The sequence below is a fragment of the Microplitis demolitor genome, chromosome 4 (genome assembly GCF_026212275.2).
Source record: "Microplitis demolitor isolate Queensland-Clemson2020A chromosome 4, iyMicDemo2.1a, whole genome shotgun sequence".
Classification (NCBI taxonomy): Eukaryota; Metazoa; Arthropoda; class Insecta; order Hymenoptera; family Braconidae; genus Microplitis; species Microplitis demolitor.
In genome coordinates, this window is record NC_068548.1 from 9,891,439 (window position 1) to 9,915,100 (window position 23,662).

The 23,662-nt window shown below is 28.7% G+C and overlaps 1 protein-coding gene and 2 long non-coding RNA genes across 5 annotated transcripts; 1 reads left to right on the top strand and 2 right to left on the bottom strand.

Moving 5' to 3' along the window:
* The first annotated feature begins 4,786 nt into the window (after positions 1-4,786).
* Positions 4,787-16,606, top strand: LOC128667557 (uncharacterized). The gene is made up of 3 exons (XR_008403486.1): positions 4,787-4,880; positions 16,009-16,155; positions 16,216-16,606. It is a non-coding gene; the product is annotated as an uncharacterized LOC128667557 (long non-coding RNA).
* LOC103576304 (uncharacterized) lies at positions 6,334-11,294 on the bottom strand. Of its 3 annotated transcripts, none has more exons than XM_008556458.3 (3): positions 11,010-11,294; positions 9,625-9,703; positions 6,334-8,839 (listed from the first exon to the last, which is right to left on the bottom strand). In XM_008556458.3, the coding sequence occupies exons 2-3, from the start codon at positions 9,701-9,703 to the stop codon at positions 8,220-8,222; spliced, it is 699 nt and encodes a 232-aa protein (XP_008554680.1). In that variant the 5' UTR covers positions 11,010-11,294; the 3' UTR covers positions 6,334-8,219. The 3 variants fall into 3 exon arrangements, with proteins under 3 accessions (XP_008554680.1, XP_008554679.1, XP_008554678.1); XM_008556457.2 differs by lacking the exon at positions 11,010-11,294 and adding an exon at positions 9,798-10,018; XM_008556456.3 differs by lacking the exon at positions 11,010-11,294 and adding an exon at positions 9,933-9,989.
* Positions 16,607-21,402: 4,796 nt separating the features above from the next.
* LOC103576303 (uncharacterized) lies at positions 21,403-23,140 on the bottom strand. Its single transcript, XR_008403522.1, has 3 exons — positions 22,853-23,140; positions 22,719-22,779; positions 21,403-22,186 (listed from the first exon to the last, which is right to left on the bottom strand). It is a non-coding gene; the product is annotated as an uncharacterized LOC103576303 (long non-coding RNA).
* Between the last annotated feature and the right edge of the window lie 522 nt (positions 23,141-23,662).

Here is a 23,662-nt window from a genome sequence, read left to right on the forward strand (position 1 = left end):
GTAGGGAAAAAAAATCGGTCTGTCGGTTGACCCTGCGGGCCAGCCCCAAAACTTCCCGCTGTTTTCGACCTCAAAGAGCTCGAAAACATTAGTGTAGATATATTTTCGAGCTCGAAAATGCTATCACATGCAATTGTTTTTTTTTTTATCTTTTTAAGCTCTAACAAGTTACGTGTTATGCTGAAGTTTGAAAATTTAAGAATCAAAAATCGTCAATGAAGCGGTTTTTAAAATTTAGTTCCTGATTTTGTTCAGTAAAATAAGTGTATTGAGGCAGAAATCAATGTCGGGGATCAAAATCAAGATTTAAATAAATTTTGACTCATGTAAGAAACAATAAAATATGAAATATCCGATAAAAATATTAAAAACTACGTTTTATCGATTTTTTTGTTGATAATATGATTTAAACTAAAAACCAAGTTCGATGACATTATATGATCGAAAGAAACCATAAAAAAGATGAGTTGGTATGATATCAGGCACATTTTAGTACGTTATATTCTGATTTATCCGGAAAAAATAACATAAAATGTTATTTTTTTAACTTTTCAACGCCGATATCTTTTGAACTAATCAATCGATTTTGATAACTGACATGGCAATCGGCGCGTTTTATTGAGTTCTAGAGCTGATTAAAATTTGAAATCGATCGCGTCAGTCGTTTCGAAAATATTTAGAAAATACCGTTTTTCACCATTTCTTTCTCCCGCGATAACTCTCGAACGAATTATCCGATTTTGATGTTTGAGGAGGCAATCGACGCGTTTTATTGAGTACTAGAGCTGATTAGATTTTGAAAAAAATTTTTTTTTTTTCGTAATTCGCCAATATTTTCGAGTCTATTCGATCAAATAATCTGAAATTTTCAGGAAAGTTAAAGGCCAACAAGCTCTTTCGATTGCCACCTCAACCATCCAAATCGATTCATTAGTTCAAAAGTTATAAAGAGTTTACATACACACACACACACACACACACACACACACACACACACACACACACACACACACACACACACACACACACACACACACACACACACACACACACACACACACTCGGACATCATTCTAAAAATAGTCAGAATAGCTTCCTAGGACCTCAAAACGTCGACATCTGATGAAAACTCGATTTTCGAAAATCGGGGTGAAAACAATAACTTCCCGAAATTTTTGAAAATCGTCGATTTTCTTAGCGGGAAGTTAAAAAACTATCCGGTCGATTGCTTTCAAATTTAAATATGTTATTTAATACACTAACAGCTATCGCTGGAACTAGAATAAAATTTTTGCGTTGAATATTTCTACTTTTTAACATGCAAAATGTTAAGAAAAAAAAATGTAATTTTTAGACTACAAATTTCAACAAAGTGCCACTTATTCAAAAAAAAATTTTTTTTTATTCTAGTTCCTGCGATAGGTATATTTATACTGATTAAAAATCCATTTAAATATTAAAAATAATTTTGTTTCTTACCCGGGAAAAAATAATCAAACCTGAACAGGCATGAGTCTTCAGTCCTGATCAGACATGAAAAATGACCATGCATGTTCAGGGCTGATCAGGTATGTTCATGCCCATCCGGGGAAAAAAATTATATATAAAAAATGGCCCTATATAATTATATATAATTATGTATAACTATATTGTATTACATATAATTATTGCTATAAAAATGAAAATAAAAAAAAAAAATTCGGGCGAGTGCAGGATTTGAACCGTGGACTTTGCGCTCGAAAGTTTAAGACGCTACCCACTGACCTAAGACATTTAGTTGAAAAGTAAGTTTGTATGAACAGCCATGAACATACATGATCAGGTCTGAGCGTATTTAACGCTTCAGACATGAACAGGCATGATCAGGCCTGAGTGTATTTAACGCTTCAGACATGAACAGGCATGATCAGGTCTGATCATTTTTTCCTGGGTAGCTATAAGGATTTTTGTATATTTTAATAACAATAAAATAATCCCTCAAAATTTCAAATCCCTCAAAAGGTTTGATTTTTATTAAGATATAAAAAAAAAATTTTTTTAAATCATGGAATTTTCAGCCTCTAGACCACCGAATCCCCTTAATTGTTCCAGCGTATAGCCGCAGTACATTGCCAGTACGGTTCGGTTTGGGTGAGGCTCTAGTGATCGATAAAATTCCCATTTTACCGATTACTAGATCCTTATCCCGCGCCTATCTGTTAGAGACCTGAAGAAAGTTGAAAAATTAAAAAAATAGTAAAATTTTGAATTTTGAATAACTTTCGCAAAAAAATTTTCGAATTTTTTTTCTTTGGCAAATCTCTGTTTTATGGTAAAAGAAAAGTTTTGACCAAATTTCGTCTAAATTGAAAGGGGTCGATTTCAACGACTGGTAGATTTCATATGGAATGACCCATATATATTCAATATTTATACATATTTATATATATAGTTAAATATATATGGGATATAACGCAGATTTGAGGACACAATTGCGTCTATAATTCTCATCAGATCTTGATGAAATTTTCTACACTTATCCTATGGGCGATTACCTTGATCAAGTTCGAAAATGAGTTGAATCGTTTGAATAGTTTTAAAATTGTGGCTGTTTTAAATTTTCATAATTTTTCGTAAAAATAAGTTTTCAATCACTGCTAAAGCTTACATAACTTTAAAACTAATAACTATAGACAATTTTCGTAAAAAGTATCTGTAAGACTCCCTAATAATCTTTAATTTATGACCTTAAACTTTATGTTTTGACCATTTCTTCCAATAATTTGATAGCCTTAAAAATTTAATTGGAATAAAAAAATGTTGAAAATATGGTTTTCATTGCTCATAACTTATGAATTTCCCATTATAATCTAATTTCGCCAGTTTCTTTTTATAACGAACAAAATATCCTGTAAATTACACAGCTATTTTATATTTTAAAAGTATTTCTTTTATTACTTTTGATGTTTCAAACTTACCTTATACCTTATAATTATAATTTTCTTGTCATTGTGATAGCCGTTAGAAATCTTATTCCATGGGTAATTTTTTTGATTAAGTTCGAAGATTGGCTAAATCGGTTAATTAGTTCAGAAGTTATAGCTGTTTGAAATTTTAACGATTTTTCGAAAAAATCAGTTTTTATTCTCTGTTACAGTTGTATAACTTCGAATTCAAAACTCTCAGACGATTTCTGTAGAAAGTATCTTCAGATTTGTTTAATAAGTTGAAATTTTTCACTTTAAACGTTATGTTTTGACTTCTTCCAACAATTTGGTAGCTCTAAATGTTTGGACAGAATCAAGGAAACTTGAAAATATGGTTTTTATTCCTAATAACTGATGCATTTTTCAGTATAATCCAATTCTATCAGTTATATTTTATTTTGATCTTTTAATTATTAAGGTTTGTATAACTCGGAAACTAAATATTTTAGATAATATTAACCTAATGCATCTGAAAGATGACGATAGGCTTCTTTGTACCTTAAACTTGCCATGTTACTGTTTTATGATACTTTTAAAGCATTGAAAATTTTTTTTAATATACACGGAGAAAAAAGTACAGTAAAAATTATAATACTACAGTAAAATTTACTAACAGACATGAAAATAATACATTCTGTATTGTAATTATTACTAAACGTTTAGCAAAATTTACTAGTTAGTAATAATTACATAATAAGATATTAATAATTACTATGCGTAACGTATTTTTTGCTAAGACGATTATATTTTTTACTATTTGTATAGTAAATCTTACTATAAGTACTAGTAATAAATACAAATTTAAGAAAGTTAATTTTCTAATACAATATAGGATTTGTCACTATATAAAATATTAAAAATTACTATACGCAATGTATTTTTTACTAACACGATTATATTTTTTTACTATCTGTATAGTAAATTCTACTATGTATAGATAAAATTAAAAATTGGTGGAAATAGCATGTACAACTATGTATTACAAGTTCTGAACCCTTTGTCCAAAAGAGACATCGGGCCGTCAGACATAGAAAAGGACTCACGCGCGGGAGGTCAGGGTTCGAATCTCGGTTGAAACAAGTGTCAAAAACAAAAATCGACACCAACACCAATACAGATGACAAATAACAATAATAATCAAAATGATAGTAATAATAATAAAAAGTTGAAAGCTAATAAAAATTTTAATTTAATTTTTTTCCATTCTAATACAGTAAAATTTACTAAACGGAAAATAGTAAAATTTACTAAATATAACTAAAAATGAATATGCAATATAGGAGGTTTCCCATAACCAGTATATGAGAAATTACTAAACGACTTGTAAAATATGCTTATCTGTTTATTAATTTTTCACATAAATCATAAGTGTTTCAAGATTACTATTCAAATTTACTAATCATTCTCATATTTTTTAGTAAAATTTACTATATTTTTTTCTCCGTGTAAAAACGCGCATCTTTAATGGTTTTAAGTCTCAATAACTTATGCATTAAGCATTAAAATCTATTTCCGTTAAATTTTTTTTCTCGATTTGAATATTATTAAATCATTAATTTACTGTGCTCTATAAATTTGACTAGTTTTGGTAATTACTTATATTAAAATAGTGCATTTGTTAGTACATACACTTTTCATTAGGTACCGAGTAAGAAATGATTGGAAAATTTAATTTTTATCTGGGTCCCAAAAAAAAATCATTCCCTCACTTTTTACTAAAACCTGGATTGTACTTTTCAATCAGATCGTAGGTTGCCGCGCTTATAAATTTTTTGCAGTGGGCAGAATTGTCAATGATGCCATACTATTATTGTTGCAAGGCGTGAAGAGATGCGTTGTTGTCAACTAGTTTTTTATTAATTATTTAAATGTTACATTTTTATATCTCATTGCCTCACACCATCTGAATATAAGGTAATTATTTCATTTGTAATAATCATTATGCCGTTTCACATGTTTTGATGGGTAGAAATCTTGCCTCGAATCGTAATTCGATTTGAGGTTCGTGTTTGACTAGTTTTTGTAGATAATGTTTGATTGTATCATTCCCTCGATTCATTCTATTAATGAATCACCCCTTTACTTTTATTGAAACGAAAAAGGTGGGGACCACATAGTCAGCTGTAGTCAGCTGAGGTAGGTTACTTGTGTACTATATATTGAATGTATAAAATTGTCAATCATTACAAATTATATTCTTATTCTTATACGAAGTCATTTTTCGCAAATTCGTGAGGACTACTGATATAATATGTAGTATCGCGATATTTTTGTATCGAGTACCTAAAGTCTTAACACCCTGATTAAGAAATCTAATTTGGAATGATTTGAGGTTACGTAATTCTTAATTATTTTAAATCATTTAAAATCGACTAAATTATTTTGCTACCGAGGAAAAATTTCGGAACGAATCATTTTAAATCATATTGAATTCAAAAAAAGGGAAACACTATTTTATGATTTAAAATTTGAAACGATTCAATCTCCCGAATCATTTTAAATTGAATTAAATCAGTAAATAATACCACAATTTCCGGTCCGTCGGCTGATTTGAAATTATTTAAAATAATTCAAACTTCTGAATCATTTTAAATTGAATTGAATTGAGAAATAATACCCCAATTCCGGTTCTTCGGCTAATTTAAAATTATTTGAAATAATTCAAACTCTCAAATCATTTTGAATAAAAATGAATTACGAAATAATACCCCATTTCTGGTTCTTCGGCTCATTTAAAATTATGTAAAATAATTCAAATTCTCAAATCATTTTGAATTAAAATGAATTAAGAAATAATACCCCAATTTTGGTTCTTCGGCTGATTTAAAATTATTTAAAATAATTCAAACTTCCGAATCGTTTTAAATTGAATTGAATCGAGAAATAATACCGCAATTCTAGTTCGTCAGCTAATTAAAAATTATTAAAAATAATTCAAACTCTCAAATCATTTTGAATTGAATCGAATCATGAAATAATTCAAACTCCCGAATCATTTCAAATTAAACTGAATAAAGAAATAATATCGCAATTCTGATTTCTTGGCTGATTCAAAATTATTTAAAATAATTCTAACTCCCGAATCATTTTAAATTAAATTGAATTACGAAATAATTTCGTAATTTCTAGTTCCACGGACAATTTGCAATTATTTAAAATAATTCGAACTCTCGAATCATTTCAAATTTAATTGAGTATGGAAATAATATTTCTATTTCTAGTTTTTTTTATGATTTAAAATGATTTTTAGTTTCCAAATACTCCACATCGTTAAATTTTTGAATCAGTTTTAATGTTTATATATTTTATCAAATGCGATTGGAATAAAGGGATAGTTATATAAATGCAGAATAATAAAACATTATCGTTACATACATGTAAATGGATTTTTTTATTGTACTTCAAAATTATTAGGCTGTAAACATACATAATCATTAATGGAATTTGAAGATAATTCTTTTATTCTAATAAATACCACTTTTGATACAATTTTGTCTATAGATATTATCACAGGTTCATTTTCCCACTCTTTGACAATGTAAATATGATCAAATATATCAAATTTTTCAACCGTTGCAACCGTTGCTTCAACGTAACATATATTATTTTGTTCATAAAAGCAATGAATCTTAGCAGTGTTATTGTTATCTAAGTAGACGATTGTGTTGTTTGTCTTATTACTTTTTGTATATAGTGTACCATGATACATTACTCCTTTATGTATACATCAATTGTAAATTTGTTCCCCTTCTTCCGTTGAATTTTGGTCATAATTTTTTACCAGTAATGTCCCATCGTCGGTTTTTATATAATTTGTTATTTCTTTCTTCTTGTTAAGTATATTTCTACAAAATTGCCAGGTGATATCATCTGGAGCCGTACAAAGTTTAGTTTTGAACATATTGTCCCGTAAACATCGGTTTAACATTTGATTCAAAACGCCTTTCGGACTTGTCACCTTTTTTTTTAAATTATATATATTATTCTCAAATGTATACGCGGAGTTATTGGATGATGGTCCATTCTTTCGAACACTTTGTATAATGTGCTTCAGACTGTGGATGTTGAAAGTCATGACAGAATCGCCATACAGTTGTTGACATTCACAAACGAATCGTAAAAGATCAATCTCGCAAGCTAATAAATCGTCTTCATTTAAATCTTGAGAAAGAACTTTTTGAATACTTTTAACTAAAAGTTTATATGAGTCTAATAGTTCATCATTCAACACACCTGTTAACACCGGAATACTATAAAACAGTAGCCACGATCGCCACTCAGTTGCTTTCCAAAGTTGCTTATTTTTTAGTGCTCGTGGAACACGATGAATTTCACTGGGTGGTCTTATGTCTAACAAGCGAAGATTTATCATTTTTTTATCATTAACATTCAAATAATTCTTATTCCAAACGTTCCAGAGTTGTCTAGTAACCCAAAACAGAACAGCATGCATATAATCATGCGTATAATTCTTATTTCTTTTTGTTTTTGAAAGTTTTTTATCATTTTTTTGTTGGTTTTCTACATCTACCAAGTATTTTTCATGAGTTCTTTCTTCAGGAATATATTCAGTAAATAAATACCTCATGGAACGTGATTTGTACACTGATTGTTGATAGCACCAACTACAACCGTATTATCCGTTAAATTGCAAACGGTTCTGTAAAATTGGCCGAGCAACCGAGTCCACCGGAAATGAAAAAATTTTAAAGAATACTTCTTTACAATTCCATTTCCAGTTATGATTTCCACACCTTTACTCATCAAATTTGAAATTTGCACTATAAAAAGTCTCAGATACAAATTCATGAATGTTGGTGTCGGCTCAACTGATGTATACCAAAGTCCTCCTAGTAAAACAATTTTATGGCGAAGTGAATTTGGGATTTCATTAATAATACATTGAATGAGCCAAAAGCTATGGCGACTGCTTTTGAATAGTGGTGCTCCGTCGAGATTTACATTTAGGGTTAGAACGCTGTCTCCATTTTCTTTTTTTGATGCTATGTAATCATTGTTGACATATCTTTCACTATCACAAATGTCTCGAATATTATCACTTTTACCATTCTGTCTCTCCAACTCGTCATCAATCATACTCCGTATTGATTCATCAGCCAATATATTTTTTATTGGATACTCCAGATTCAAAGAAATAAAAAAATGTTCCTCATCCGTTGATAGCTTGTATTTTTTCGTACATTTCTGACACTTGGTATACTTTTTTCTCTTCATTTCATATTTTGTTATGGGTTATGTTGAAGGTATACAGCATGATTCGCAATAAAAAACATGCAGTACAGCATTAGCTGGTGGGTGAAACAATTTACTTATTGTATATTTCGATACATCTATTAATTGAAACTCAGAACCAGCTAAAATCTTAATTAATTGTAAAACTGCTTGATTAGCTTCGTCAGATAAACTGAAACGAATACTTATAGCTGCTATCATGTTCAGAACTTCTAATACAGATATACCGGATGACTTAAACATGATCCACTCTGCTAATGCTTTTATATCAGCAGTGTTCGTGGATGTTTCTTTCCATTGTGGGTAGGAATAAGAATCGAAAAAATTCTCATTATTTTCGCTTGCTTCTTGATCATTTCTATGAACTTCTTCATCACTTTCATATACATCTGGATCACCTTTTTGTACTTCTTCAAAGTTTTCAGGCACTTCTTCATCAGTTATAGCCATTTCATCGTCGTCATCATAATCACTCGAAATTTCATTTTCGCTAACTGAAGAATTTTGGTTCTTGTCTGCGATCTTAGAATAACGAGCCTGTTTACTCATTGAGGGTGTTATTTTTTGCTGATCACTTGATCCGTCTGATTCGTCGGTTTCACTTGAACTGCTTATAACATCTGGAAGATAAATCCAAGTAAATAAAAAGAGGCATTACGGGGCAGTTGCTTGTATAAAGTAAAAATATGAAAATTTTAAATCACGGAAATGATATATCATATACAGGATTGGGACATCCTGGAAGATCTATAATATATATACTTATTGAAAATGTTTTTGGACGGCAAAACATGTATTCCACGCCTCTGCTTTCAAAACATTTTTTAATAATAGCATGAAAAAAACTGGTTAAAATTATCACCTGTATTAATACAACGATATTGTGACTTTTGCAATAGACACTTTTTTCGAACGTAAAATGATTAAGAAATCGAATTTGTAGTGATTTGAAAAATATACATTATATCATATTGTATCATACCATAAAATTTTCATTTGAAATACTCCCAAATTCTTAACTTCGAATTTTCAAATTTTAATTCGAAATAACTGTAATATTATTTTCTCATTCAAATTAATTTAAAATGACTCGAAAGTTTAAATGTTTTTAAATGACTTTTAAGTGTCTGAGGAACCAGAAATACCAGTGTTATTTTTTAATTTAATTTAGTTCGAAATAATTCGACAATTGAAATCATTTTTAATAATTTTGAATCATAAAATAATGTTTCCTTACTTCTTAATTCAATACTATTTAAAATGATTCGTTCTAAAATTTATACTCGGAAGCTAAATAATTTTGTCAATTTAGAAAGAGTCAAAATCATTAACAAAAACAGTAAAATTATATTATAGAAAATAATTTTTTTTTAACTATGGAAAACATCTGGAAATGACAGCTTACCCGTAATTCGATTGCTCCTTGATCGTAAAAATACGGATTGCAATTTACCAGGTTTAAATCTTTTTCTCACCCTTTTCATCTGTAATAAAAAATTTCATCTATCATTAATAAAAGATTGATGCCTGCGACTTACACATCCTAATTTTAGATAAATTAAAAATCTCTACACGCACTTTATTCAATCTCATCATTTTATTTATTTATTCAAAATTTTTTATTTGTCTCATATGTCTGTTACATTCACACTTATTAGTATCAAATAATAAGTTTTAAAAATGACTTAATGTTCTTTTAATTCTCATTTTTACCATGTCATTTACAATAGCCATTAAAAAATTAATTAAGGTAAGAGGGCCAGTACCCGATCAGGGAGCTAGTACCCAATCACTCCATGTATTTGTATGCCCATAGTTAGTAAAATTCAATAAATATAGATATACAAATGCACAAGTGATCGGACACTAGTGTTACGTCCCAGCCTGCTCGTCAGATGTCTCTGACTATTTTTAAATACTAATTATTAAGAGACCGATCTGAGACCTAACTAATTAATTAAGATGTATATTGATAATTTAGAAAGTTGCATAATTAATAAGTTACTCTATATTATAGGATATAATATAATGTAATAATATAGCAAAACATAATAATATAAAATAATATGATATTATTTAGAATATTTGAAACATATTGATAAAGTTATTTTTCTCTTAATATTTGTTATGTACAAATAAACGCTGACGCCTCGAGTAAATCCTCGAGACGTGCAGCTGCACAAACATCTATTTTGTTCTAAGATAACTTTGTTCATAGATAAGTGACTCATTTGTTAATAATAAAAACGAAGAAAGCGTAAGAACAGAGAATGGATCATTCGAGAATATTGCTTATCACGATCCACCCCTCTATATCGAACGATGCGCGGGCCTGATGCCCAAGCGCCTCGTAATGATAAGAGACTTACTCTAGTTTTTCTCGATCAAGAGAATTCAGTCTGAAATATAGAATCATAGAGAGCAGTCAGGCTCAATACTAAATACTAAACTTCTTTCTCACCCTTTCGAAGTTATTGTTAGACGAACTTTAACAATTTATAAATTGATTCAATTGTATATTTTCACATTATTGAAATTATTCTTTTACAATTGAATAAATCGGATTGAGATATAAAATAATAACCAGTTTATTCCAACCACCGAATGGTGGCTGTTCAACCCCTACTAAATAATTATTTATAATTATATGTAAGTTCTCATTACGTCCTATTCAAATCGACCGCTCAACCACGCCAGCGCCAAAACATCTACCAGGACGTAACACTAGTTCCCTTATCGGGTACTGGGTCTCTGACCTTACTTGTAATACACAATTTTTTTTGTACTTACCGTCAATTTTATAGTCTTTCATAAAGATTACAACTTATATAAAACAATTTAATCTATCCAAAAGTATGTGTAATATAACCTCAACAATTATATTATATATATAAATCTATGTCATCTATATAGATATTTAGCTAAATTTCTTAGTAGAAGAGTAGATAGAGTGCGAAAATAATTTTTTTTTTACTTTTAAAAAATTTTAAACGTGTACTTGACGCGACTTTATACAGAGAATCTGTTTTTGGTAGGATTTATTTTATTTTTGTAGTGTTATTATATTTTTTAGTTTTTAGTATTATTTCACGCATAATTCATTGTTTGTTAATAATATAGTATTAATTAGAGATCTATAAATGTTTTCAATGCAATTACTAAATAAAAATGATAATTTAATTGATCTGAAGATAGCACTAAATTATATATATATATATATATATATATATATATATATATATATATATATATATATATATATATATATATATATATATATATATACACATATATATATATATATATATATATATATATATATATATATATATACATATATATATATATATATATATATATACTGTAGATCCCTTATTAGAAGGGTAATTTTAAATATAGACATTGCGGGTAGCTAGATAGAACATAAGAAAGTTAATCACGGATTATATTTTGAAAATATTTGAAATTATCTGATGCATCATTAATTGTCAGTCAATAATAATTACTTAATTAGAGATAATTATACGTATTTTTAACGCAATTACTACGTAAACATACTTCAACTGATATACATTTATATCTGTACATACATATATATATATAGCACTAAGTTGCCCGATTTTGGTACTGTTTAGCGGATATAACTTTATATACAACAGAACGAAATTCAAAATTCTGATGTTATTATTGACTACAAATTGTTACCAACATTCCTAGAAAGTTGACGCTAATCGACTGCCGCAACCTGACGCCAACTTTCTGTCAACCCTGTCAACTAAAGAAATGCCAGCTGTTGGCACACATTTTCTCAGAAAATAGGCGACTAATTGCCGTCAACTTATGGAAATGCCAACAGTCTTTGCGGCCAACTTGATAACAAGTTGCTGCAGTTGGTTGCCACTAGCTCGCTTCCAACTTGATTATCAGAAATCGCTTATGGCTGAAGTTGTATATCTCAGCTCCACTTACTTAACTTTTTATTATAAACCAACTCAATGTAAACCGATCTGATTTATTTTGATTACAATCGTTTTTTGGTCGTTTGTCGATCAATGTCGGTCTATCAAAGTTGTTTGTGAGTTAATTGCTTAATTATGAAAAAGTAAATAAAAATTAGCCTTTAATTTTTTCCATTTGACCCCTCTACTTCGATATTTTATTAATTTTTCCATTTAAATCACTAGGAAATCGTTTATCGATAATTGCCGGTTAAAGCAAAGAAAACAGTAATTTATTTATAATAAAAATGTAATTAAGAAACTAGATTTGCCATTAGTAGTCTTCAATAAAAATATTTTTTTTTTTTGTATAACGATAATAAATCTTTCGATTAAAAATAATTATATGTTTCCATTCGTTAAAAACTCGATTTTCAAATTTTGCTAATAAGGTATTGACAGGTAGCGCCACAATGTTAGATGTACGAAATAACCCTAAAAACCACCTTAGCTTGAAATTGATAGTAATTCGATAATTAAAATTATCGAAGTTTACTGTCCGAATTCGCCGACAATTTGATATCAAAACTTGGAAAAAAAATTAGCGGTTGATTTTTCCTTAATTTAGAGGTCACTTTTTGATTACTAGAAAAAAACACTAACAAAAGTTTCCATGAAATTTTCGTCAAATGTATGATAACTTCGGGCTTTTCCGTTTTTGACGGTATTTTGTATGCGACTTTTAAAATAAATTTGGATTCGAATTCGGGTAGTAAGTTTACGTCAAATTGTAACGCAAGTTTTATGCAAATTCTCGTCAATAACAGAAGAGCCCGAAGTTGACGGACATTTGACGAAAATTTCGAGGAAACTTTTGCAACTTAAATTTTGCTACGTAAACTGTACAATTAGGGAATATCCTTACAATTAGCATTGATTTTTTATAATATTACTCGGTTAATATTATTGTACGAATAATTATTATTGTACAGCTAAGTAAGTAGAGCTGATTTTGGTACGTCCTAGCGAATATAACTGCAATATCAAGAAGTTTAAATATTTTAAATAGACACCCTAATACCACAGTTTGTTTAGCAAAAGTTTCCTGGGAAATTTCATCAAATGTCAATCAACTTCGGATAATTCTGTTTTCGAGGATAATTTATATACAACTTGCTATACAATGCGACGTAAATTTACTACCCGAACTAAAATGCAAATTCATTTCGAAAGCTTACTAGAAAAATTTTTCGTTAATTTTCAGGTAAATTTTTACTCTAATTTATTGTTAATTTCACTTGCAAAATTGTAAACTATTTTTTTATATTCAAGTTGTAGACATTTTTAAGTATAAATTTGATTACCTTCTTAAATGGTAAGAATGAACATTACCGACTTTTATGTGTAGCAAAAAGTGTTACCTCGAAATTGAGCAAAAATTAACCGTAAATTTTTCTTTTTAACTTTTGCTGTTAAATTGGCGGCAAATTCGTGCAGCAAATTTTCAGTAATTTCAATGTCAAATTACTGTCAATTTCAATCTAAAGTAGCGATTCGGAGTTCTTCAATTTAATTTTATTTAAGCTAATTGGTAAAAAATTGACATTAGTTTGATTGAAATAGTTGTCAAGTTTTTTCTTCTACTTATGACAATTCGCATGCAACTCACAAACCAATATATCTTTTAACAAGTTTATCAAAAGCTTTGAAGAAAATTAACGACGTAATGCTTGATCTAGATTCACATATGCTTCGTGTCATTCTTACTGGAACTCCTAATTAAAAAATTAGCTTGACTAATAATTTCGGATAATTTTCAATAATTTTTTTTGATGTTATTTTTTTATTTTTATTCATATTATCACAAATAAATTAACATACAAATTTAATATATTAATATTTTTTTATATTCCACGTCGTCATAAATTAGTAGAATAATAACAATAAACGTAGAATTCTCTTATATAAAATATTCAATCATCTTAACATCTTATAATAATTTTTTATTGATTACTATGTATATAATATGTACATATTAATCAATAAACATTAATATGTATATATATATATATATATATATATATATATATATATATATATATATATCTATATACATATAAGCGAAATACCACTGACTCATCACCAGATCTCCGAAACTATTTGACCGATTCATTTGAAATTTGGCATAGGTACTCCTTTTTCACTGTAGATGAGAGATAAGAAGGGATTTTGCGCAATTCCTAGCCAAAATGGATTTTTCGATAACCATCACGTATGCTACCCCCTCCCCCTAACGTTGCCATGGTTACCGTTGCCATGGTTACTGTTACTATGGTTATCAAGGTGGTTACCATGGTAACCGTTGTTATAATAACTGTCAAAATGAATAAATTGTAATAACAAATTCAGTTGTCAATTAAATTCAGAGGAATCATTAGAATAAAAGTAGAAAGATATTAAATACTAATATTCTATAAATCATCTACAGTATTATTTTATATAATGTTAGGCAAATATATTTTGATTTCAAATTTTCTACTAGGTCGATTCAGTCTAAACTATTGGTTAGTTAATCATTTTTCTTCTGAAAGTTATAGGTCAAAATTAACCCATAATTGTAAGATTCTAAAATGGTTTAAAAAAGTAATATTATAAAAAAAAAAAAAAAAAATATAAAAACGGTTGGCCTTAAAGGTCATCCCTGCAACTTCCCGTTCATTTTATATTTAAGCGCTCAAAATTGTACTTACTCCGAGCTCAAAAATCTGGTAAAAGTTTAATATAACATTATTTCTTAGATTCTAAAACCAAAATACTTTTGGATGAATTAACCGATTTTTACGCGATTGGTGGCATTCGACGCAGTTTTTCAGGCCTCATAAAGAGTCTTTGAGTTTTAATCGATCGAAGTATGAATTTCGATATAATTCAGAAAAAACATTTTTTTCTGTTTTTTTTTTTTCGACAACGATAACTCATAAAAGAATGAATCGATTGTGACCGGGCTAGAGGCGATCGACGTGGTTTCTTGATGTTGAGAGCTGATTAGTTTTTAGAATTGATCAGTAGTCGTTTAAAAGTAATTCTATAAAAACCACATTTAAAAAATTTTTTTTTTTGTAGTATTTTTGAGATTTCTCAAAATATACCGGTTCGAATCGGTATAAATTGTATTTAAAATCTAAGTTTGGTCGAGCCCTTTCGGATGGCACCAACCGAGATCAAATCGGTCGAGCCGTTCAAAAATTGTAAGAGGTTTACACACACACACACACACACACACACACACACACACACACACACACACACACACACACACACACACACACACACACACACACACACACACACACACACACACACACACACACACACACACACACACACACACACACATAAAGATATACGGACATCACTGCGGAAACATTCGGGGAGACTTCCTAGGACCTCGAAACGTCAACATCCGTTTAAAACTCGATTTTCTAAAAAAGGAGTAAAATTAATAACTTCCCGATTTTTCAGCGGGATGTTAAAAATGTTGTGTGAAGTACGCGATTAACTTTGAATTGAAGACTTGAACATAAAACGATAATAAAACTATTAGAGATCGGAAAGAGTATATCAAATAATAATAATTATTCAATTTTATTTATTTCAAACACACTTTCTATAAGTTAATGAATCTTAGATTATTAATAATCATAAAATGGTATTTGACGCAATTTATTGTAAATAATTCACTCAAGAAAGAGCTATTCTGACTCCAACGAATGATTCAGCGAATAGCATTAACAACTATCTTATAGAAAAGCTATCAACTAATCAAATGAAGTATAAATTTATTGATACAGTCGTAGAAGTTGATGATGCTGTCCATTATCCTGTCGAGTTCTTACATACACTCAATCCACCCGGAATACCATCTCATATTCTCAATCTTAAAATTGGAGCACCAATAATGTTACTGCGCAATTTGAATCCTCCAAAACTATGTAAAGGTACCAGACTACAAGTGAAAAATTTACATAAAAATATTATTGAAGCTACAATTTTAACAGGTAAACATGAAGGAGAAGTCGTATTTATTCCAAGAATTCCTTTGGTTCCATCTGACTACCATTTCAACTTCAAACGTCTACAATTTCCTGTTAGGGTTTGCTATGCTATGACTATCAATAAAGCGCAGGGGCAGAGTTTAAAATTAGCTGGTGTAGATTTGAGACATGATTGTTTTTCTCATGGTCAGTTTTACGTGGCATGCTCAAGAGTCAGTTCACCGGACAACTTGATTATTCTTCAACCAGAAAAAAAGACGAAAAACATTGTTTACAAGGAAGTTTTAAGTTTGTAACTGTATAAAACTGTTAATTTTATTCATTGATAAGTATTAAGTGATTGTTATATTTTTGTTCATTATGAGAAATAAATTTTTGTAAAAAGTTAAAACTTAATTTTTTTTTGTTGTGTATGCCTCTTGGGGATCCCGCAACGTTAAATAACGGGGACGCATTCCAATACACAGTACCTCATGGGTGATGCGGAAATCTGTGAATGACAAATGCATTGACTGGTACTATTTTTCCTGACTAAAAATTTTAAAAATTCACTTCATTTATCGATAAGAAAATATACATTTTGTATTTAATATAAGAAATAAAGATTAAAATTAATAGTGTGCCCAGCGAAGCGGGCGGGTGGCTGCTAGTATATATATATATATATATTAATTCTTTTATAGATGACACATATAAATTAAGTTATTTTTTATTGCAATGTCGGAGATCACTAACAATAAAATGTAAATTATAAATTACATTTTTTTGACTTCACTGAAGTACAGTAAAAAAAAAAAAGTGTCTAAACTAATACATAAAGTAATAATGAAATTTTAACATCAGGTAACATAGATGTATAAATTATAGGTCTGGGGTTCAAATCATTAATTTCTACCCATGTATTACTAATCGACCTCGTATATGCAATATAATGACCAATTCCACCTTTTCTTATTGTCTCGTTATATCCTATTAAACCAGATAACATATATTTTTTACCAAAAATGGTTAAACTCGTCGGAATGTCTTTTAAATTATTTTCTAATAATTGAATTTTATTAGTTTTTGAAAAATAAATTGACTTTTCATAAAAATGACTTATGTCTAAACATAAATACCATTCAATACGAATAGTTCTTTTGACTGACTTAGTTTTACATAATTGGCAATAAAGTGAAGATTGATCTTTTAGTGAATCTAAAACACTATCTATCAAGCATTTTAGTCCATGGTCCCAAATTTTTCTAGCTAATACATTTAACACCGGAATCTTATTAGTCAAAATATGTTTACAGGATTCATTCGTACAACTTAGTTCTTCGATGTTTGACTTATAGTCAAATTTATCCATTAAACGTTCCATCAAACTACAAACATTATCAGCGCAATCAATTCTATTTGTAGTTGCAGTATATAACGGAAGTAATAAGTCTAATCTCTGCTTATAAAAAGGAGCCATGGCTCCAAACTTAGCGTATGTCGTAACGCATGAAAAAAAAAACACTTCGGCTGACATTATTCATCAATGGAATTTCTAAAATTTTTAAAATTTAAATATGTAAATGGTAAAATTTCACATAAACTATCGAATGGGCATGTATTATTTAACATATGTTTTATTTTATTTGCCTTACGTGGAGGCAAACAAGTACCATTTTTGATAATTGTTTTTTTTTTTTTTCGAATTATATTTTTTTGATTTTTTATCAACAATATTTTGATGGAAAGTTCGTACCTCTGAAAATGGTGTAACATATTTACCTCTTTTTTTCTCAACTGGACTTGACTTAAGATTAAAATGTTTTCGTTTTGATGTTAATTTTTGACATTTTGATTTAAACTTATTTTTTTCTGGACTTAATAAAATAGAATCGCTATCGTAAGTATTTTTAACTAATGAGATACTAATAAAAACGTTTGATGAACTGAGATATTCTTTATTTTTTTCGGATGTTGATTCAAACAGTGGAGAGTTTGGTGGTATAAAATCTTCATGAAATGTGAGATTGATAGAATTATTGCTGGTAACTGAGTGAATATCACTCTCTTCAGAGCTTAAGACATCCTTAACTTCATTAATCTCACCTTTGGTTCTCCAATTTTCACGGAGATTTAATATGTCATCATCAGTTTGGTTATTTTTCTGGTGATTTTTAGTATTGACATTCATTTTCGTTGGAATATTTATTTTACTAAATGCATCTTTGGCTTCGATCATTCGTGCTTTCAAGGATCTCATATGTTTTATCAGAAATTTAACTATATTAGTTGGACGATGATTATTTAAAAAATTTTCCTTGACAGTTCTAAAATAATTTTCCGACCTTGCTGAAGTCGCAACAATATTTTTAGAATTATAAGGTTTTACCATTACATTAGTCCATGCGGGAAAATTTTTAAATAGACGTTTTAAATCTTCTAAAATTTCAGAAAAGTAAAAGGAGTTAATATTGTCGAAACTAACTGTAAGACTTGAATCTTTATCGTCACCACGAGTTTTTCCAACAAGATTTTCAATAAAATTTGCAAGTTCAAGGTCATCATTTGTCTTCTTCTCATCTTCGTCATTGCAAAATAAATGTTGATCACACGTTTTTTCTTGGTCACAAAAATTAGTCTCTCGTAGACTTTTATAATCAATTACGGTGTCGTTGAATTTAAATGTTTCTATTTTCGAGAATATCCATTTAATATCATCTATGCAACCAAGTTTATTCTGACAGATCTTTAGAATTGCTGTCATTGTTCTTTCAAGATTTTTAAAACAATCTACAGTAGTCATCAAGCCAATAACCCGTAAGTAAAAGTCTTTCACTCCCGATTGAGCATGAGAAAAACACTTTGAAGAAGACATCCAATGCATCAGGTGAGCGATATCGACTCGTAGGAAAGGTCTTGGTAAAAATGAAGTTTTACCAATTAAAAACTGATACAAACTTTCTAAGTATTGGTGATACGTTAAATTATTTGTGGCTAAACATATACCGTTTTGGAGTGACTTCGACATATCAGTGACGATTTCTTGAGGGACTTGAGCACCGGTTGAGATACATTCTTGCAGCCAAAATGCAATAATCTTGGTGTCATGCCGTTCTGATAGCATTTGACATACTGGAACGATCATGTTATCAATGTATGTTACAATTTGTTAAAGAAAAATTGGACTATTGGAACGGTTTTTATGACCATTAATTTTACGAACTAGACTCCCTGTTGCATCTATTGAAACTATTGAGTTTAGTTTTAAAATATCATTGTAAACGTCTAATTGTTCGAGACTCCAGTAAAATGAGAAAAATTTATCGTAAGCCAATTGTCGTAATGTTGAACAAAATTTTACGTCGTACTTTAAATTTGTCAGATCTTGCCATAAATCGCAGGTTATTCCCATCTCTTCATTTTCACCCTCGAGATTGACTTGGTTTAAAGTCTTTGTAGATGGAATTAGAGGAGATATTTGATCGCCAAACTCTTGAAATTTTAAAATTAAATCTTCTCTATGCATAGCACTTGGAGTAATTTTCAAATCTTTTTTCGCTATTGTTCTTTTTTCTTTTGATAAATGTCTTTTTTTTTATGCGGGATTTCTTTCGTATTAAGGGTAAATAGTTTCATTGCAGCTTTATCATCAGTACTCCTGAAAAAACATTCTCCATAAATTGCGGCCCGACAACTTTTATCAGCACATACACCACTTATTTTCAGTATATAATTATATGCATTATTTGTACTGTCCTCATCATCATTACTGTCAATGTAAAATACTTTATTCTTTTTGAAACTAAAAGCACAGGGCAATTTAGTTTCAATCTATGTTAACTATGCTAAAATGTGAGTCCAATTATTTGGTAGAGCGAGGTTTGATTGTGTATTTTTGTCAATTTTTTCAATAGGTTTGTATGAAGTCCATTGTTCTTGAGAAAAATTGACTGTAAAATATAATAACTTATCCCTACAAGGATGATTATCATTTTGATGATGCATTGTAAAATCGTGGTCTTTTTTATGATTTAAATTATCACTTCTATCACTTTCATCACTATCAGACTTGTATGGTTGCAATTCAGCAATGGGAACTCGTTGTTCAATTTCAGGCACCACTATATTTTTTAATCGCGCATAACTAGTAAAAATAGCATTTCTATCTTTTGAAATATAAAAATATAAATTGATAGGCTTCATACGGTAATCTCCAGAATACCACTTCCAGGTCGAGCAAATTTCTTTCCAAACGGGATCTGCTTTAGGTTTTAATTTGCCATCATTATTACAAATCTCAAAATTTTGAATGGTCTTAAATATCTCAAGATGAGATACCGCAGCCTAGAAAGTCATAATAATTAATAAAATTTACATAAATATCTAACTACCACAATACTTAACAAAAACTGATCAATCTCGTACTATATTATTGCAATCGTCAACTGTTTTTTACAAAATGTCACTCTAAATTTCGCGGCATTTACAGGAGAGGGGCAAACAGCTAATATTTAAATTAATTTATGAACAATAACTTAACGGTGCTGTCCAAGTAGAGCTGATTTTTTAGGAGTATTTTATCCTTATAATTTATAAAGATTTATAAACTCATAATTTATAAGGAATAATAATTATGTAACTAATATTTTATATTAATTGAAAAAAAAAAAAAATATATGTATATATATAGTTTGTATTACTTATAAATTTTAATAATTCGAAAAAAGATAATTATTTGCAATGATTTAAAGTTAACGTACATCTATCATTTAAGAATAAAAAAATTTTGAATAATTAATAGAACTTATAGCTTAAATTGTCATTTTACTGTGAAGGGTTAAAATTTTTAATTGTATTTCCCCTTACGGCAAAGCTTTTTTATAACAATAAGAATATTTTTCGAGAACTTAGAAAATTCGTCATTTTTAAAGTGGCTACTAATTTTGAAAATACTTTATGATAAAAAAAATTTACTTATTTGAATTTTTAATAATACAAAAGATAAGTGTAGCAGAATTCATTTTTTTTTGCAATAATCTTTAACTGAAAAGCATGTGAAAAAAAAATCGAAAACTTATTTTATTGCTTTTTTTAAATTTGTGTCACGCAAAATTTCATTTTTTCTCTTATTCAGGTCATTCTTATCAAATTTCGAGAGATTATTTGTTTTATTTTAGTATCAACTCTTTGTTGAACTATAGCAACATAATTACAAGTGAAAAAGAATGATTTCTACAAATAATAAAATTACCAATTTTAGTATAATTATTTTATTTATTTATTTTCTACGCCGATCGGCTTTATACATAAAAATACAAACATTGAGCAAAGTGAAAAAAAATCGTCGCCTACCACTAAATTTATAATATATCGGAAAGATTCAGAGTATATCTTTGATAAAAATAGCAACTTATCGCTCTCGTTCTAGATGTAATATCATATTTAATGTAATCAAATAATTCAGATTAATTCTTGGGCTCAACTAAGTATGTTCACCGACTTCGTACCGGTCGGACACACTCAGCTGCTTATGATGCCAGTGTAGTAAAGTATATTGTAAAAATTTCTCCATAAATATTTAACATAATATCATAGTAGCTGATTTAGTTGCAATTCAATTAAATCCACTTGACATCTTTGTCAATTCAAATTTTCTTTGGTGATAAATGTTGTGAACACGGTCATCTTGTTGTGATAATCTCACTCAAGTAGATAATACATGGCTTTGAATCATACATAGCTTTTATGCCGAATAAAAGTTTCTTATGCTTTAACATTACATTTTATTATCATATTTTTTTTATAGTGACCACATAAAATTTTATCTTTCATATCCATTAATCGTGACATCGCGACTTTTTGAATCTTACAAAATTTAAAAAAAATCTGATATCTCAGTATTATGGTGTGAGTAGATATTTAAGTATACCGTAACATAGATAACAAATGCACCCGATCCAATAAAATTGTCCAGTATACGTAATACAGATATACCCTGAAAATTAATATTTTATAATTTGTTAAATTTTAAATTTAATTATTTTGATATATTAAGATAAAATTTTATTCCATATTTCAATATATGAAATATAACATAGAAATAATTTTGAGTTCATTTATCTTATCATTAATTTATCCAATCAGTAAATTTATTTCAACAGTCATCGCAAGTAAACTATAAAGTGTAGTAGCTGAGAAGCTATCCAACTATAAATTATTAAGATTATAGTTATTAAATTATGATTTGTATTATTGGATAAAAATATTATATGCATACAAACTATATATATCTCATGAAATATGCAGATTAGAGGAAAAAATCATAGAAACAATTTTGTAGGAATTTAAATTCTTGACAAAAAAGGTCCTGTTCATTTCTTTTATAAAATGTGTTTTAACAAATTAGTAAAGGCATGGTAAATCGCTTTCAGTAGCAGCCGTTCAGACAATTTCTTGGAGTTTTTACATCCCAATTTTTGGTTGAATAAATTTTACGAATTTTTCACTTAAAGAAAATAATAACTTACTGTATGTCTTATAATTTTCCACGTAAGCCAGTGTGAGTGTAAGAGTTAAAAAGCTATCCACCTGTAAATTATTAAGGTTACACTTAATAAAAATAGATTTATATTTTGTTTGAAAAAATAATACATATACATACCTGTATCGTCAATTAATTTTTTAATTTTTTACTGACTAATTGTCTTTCACATCAAATAACCTATTTTTTGGGTCTTGTTTTTAGCCATTAATAAAAAAAATAATAATTGTGCAATCGTACAATGCAGTAATGTTCCAAATAAATCCCAATACGAACTTTACTATAATGGATGACTCGCAATTGAAAGTCAATACAATTCTTAGGTAGAAAAAAAGAGTTATACGTAATAAATTTGATATTAATTAACAATAACCTCAAACTATATTAAAAAGGTAGTACATAATAAATTGTTTATCTGGGCGCATACTCATGTCGATGACATGGCTTTATTTACTATACTCATGTAGACAGCTGGCGACATTTCGCAATTGTGACGTCATACTTTAATTGCCCCTATGCTTTTGTAATTAATTCTCTTAATTAATTAATTAATTATTACAATAATAAGGTAAAAAACGATCATTCTCTATAGAAAAACAAGGGAGCAATCGTTTGACAGCAAAAAACATTTTATTTACTGAGATAATTAGGAATTAAATTTTGGATTTTTAATAACGCATAATTAATTAAATATTAATTTTTTAATTGGAGCAATTACGGATTCTGAAAGAGCATTTCAAGAGCAATTTTTTGATATATCAACTATTAAAAAATATTAAATTTTGGTGCCAACTAGTTTACGATAAGAAAAAATAATTATTTTCTAGTTTAAAAATTTTTAAGGAAATTTTTGTAAAATTTTTTTTCCGATGTTATAGTAAAAAGTGAAACATTTTTTTGTTATTTTCAATCAGGTGTTTTGAATGTTTG

Bases quoted from the DNA above. Each gene is read 5' to 3' on its own strand.
- LOC103576304 (XM_008556456.3), bottom strand. From the start codon at position 9,953: ATGGCTATTGTAAATGACATG. The intron at 9,704-9,932 runs GTAAAAATGAGA...TTTTTATTACAG, and splicing joins TGGCTATTGTAAATGACATG to ATGAAAAGGGTGAGAAAAAG. The intron at 8,840-9,624 runs GTAAGCTGTCAT...TTTATCTTCCAG, and splicing joins AAGGAGCAATCGAATTACGG to ATGTTATAAGCAGTTCAAGT.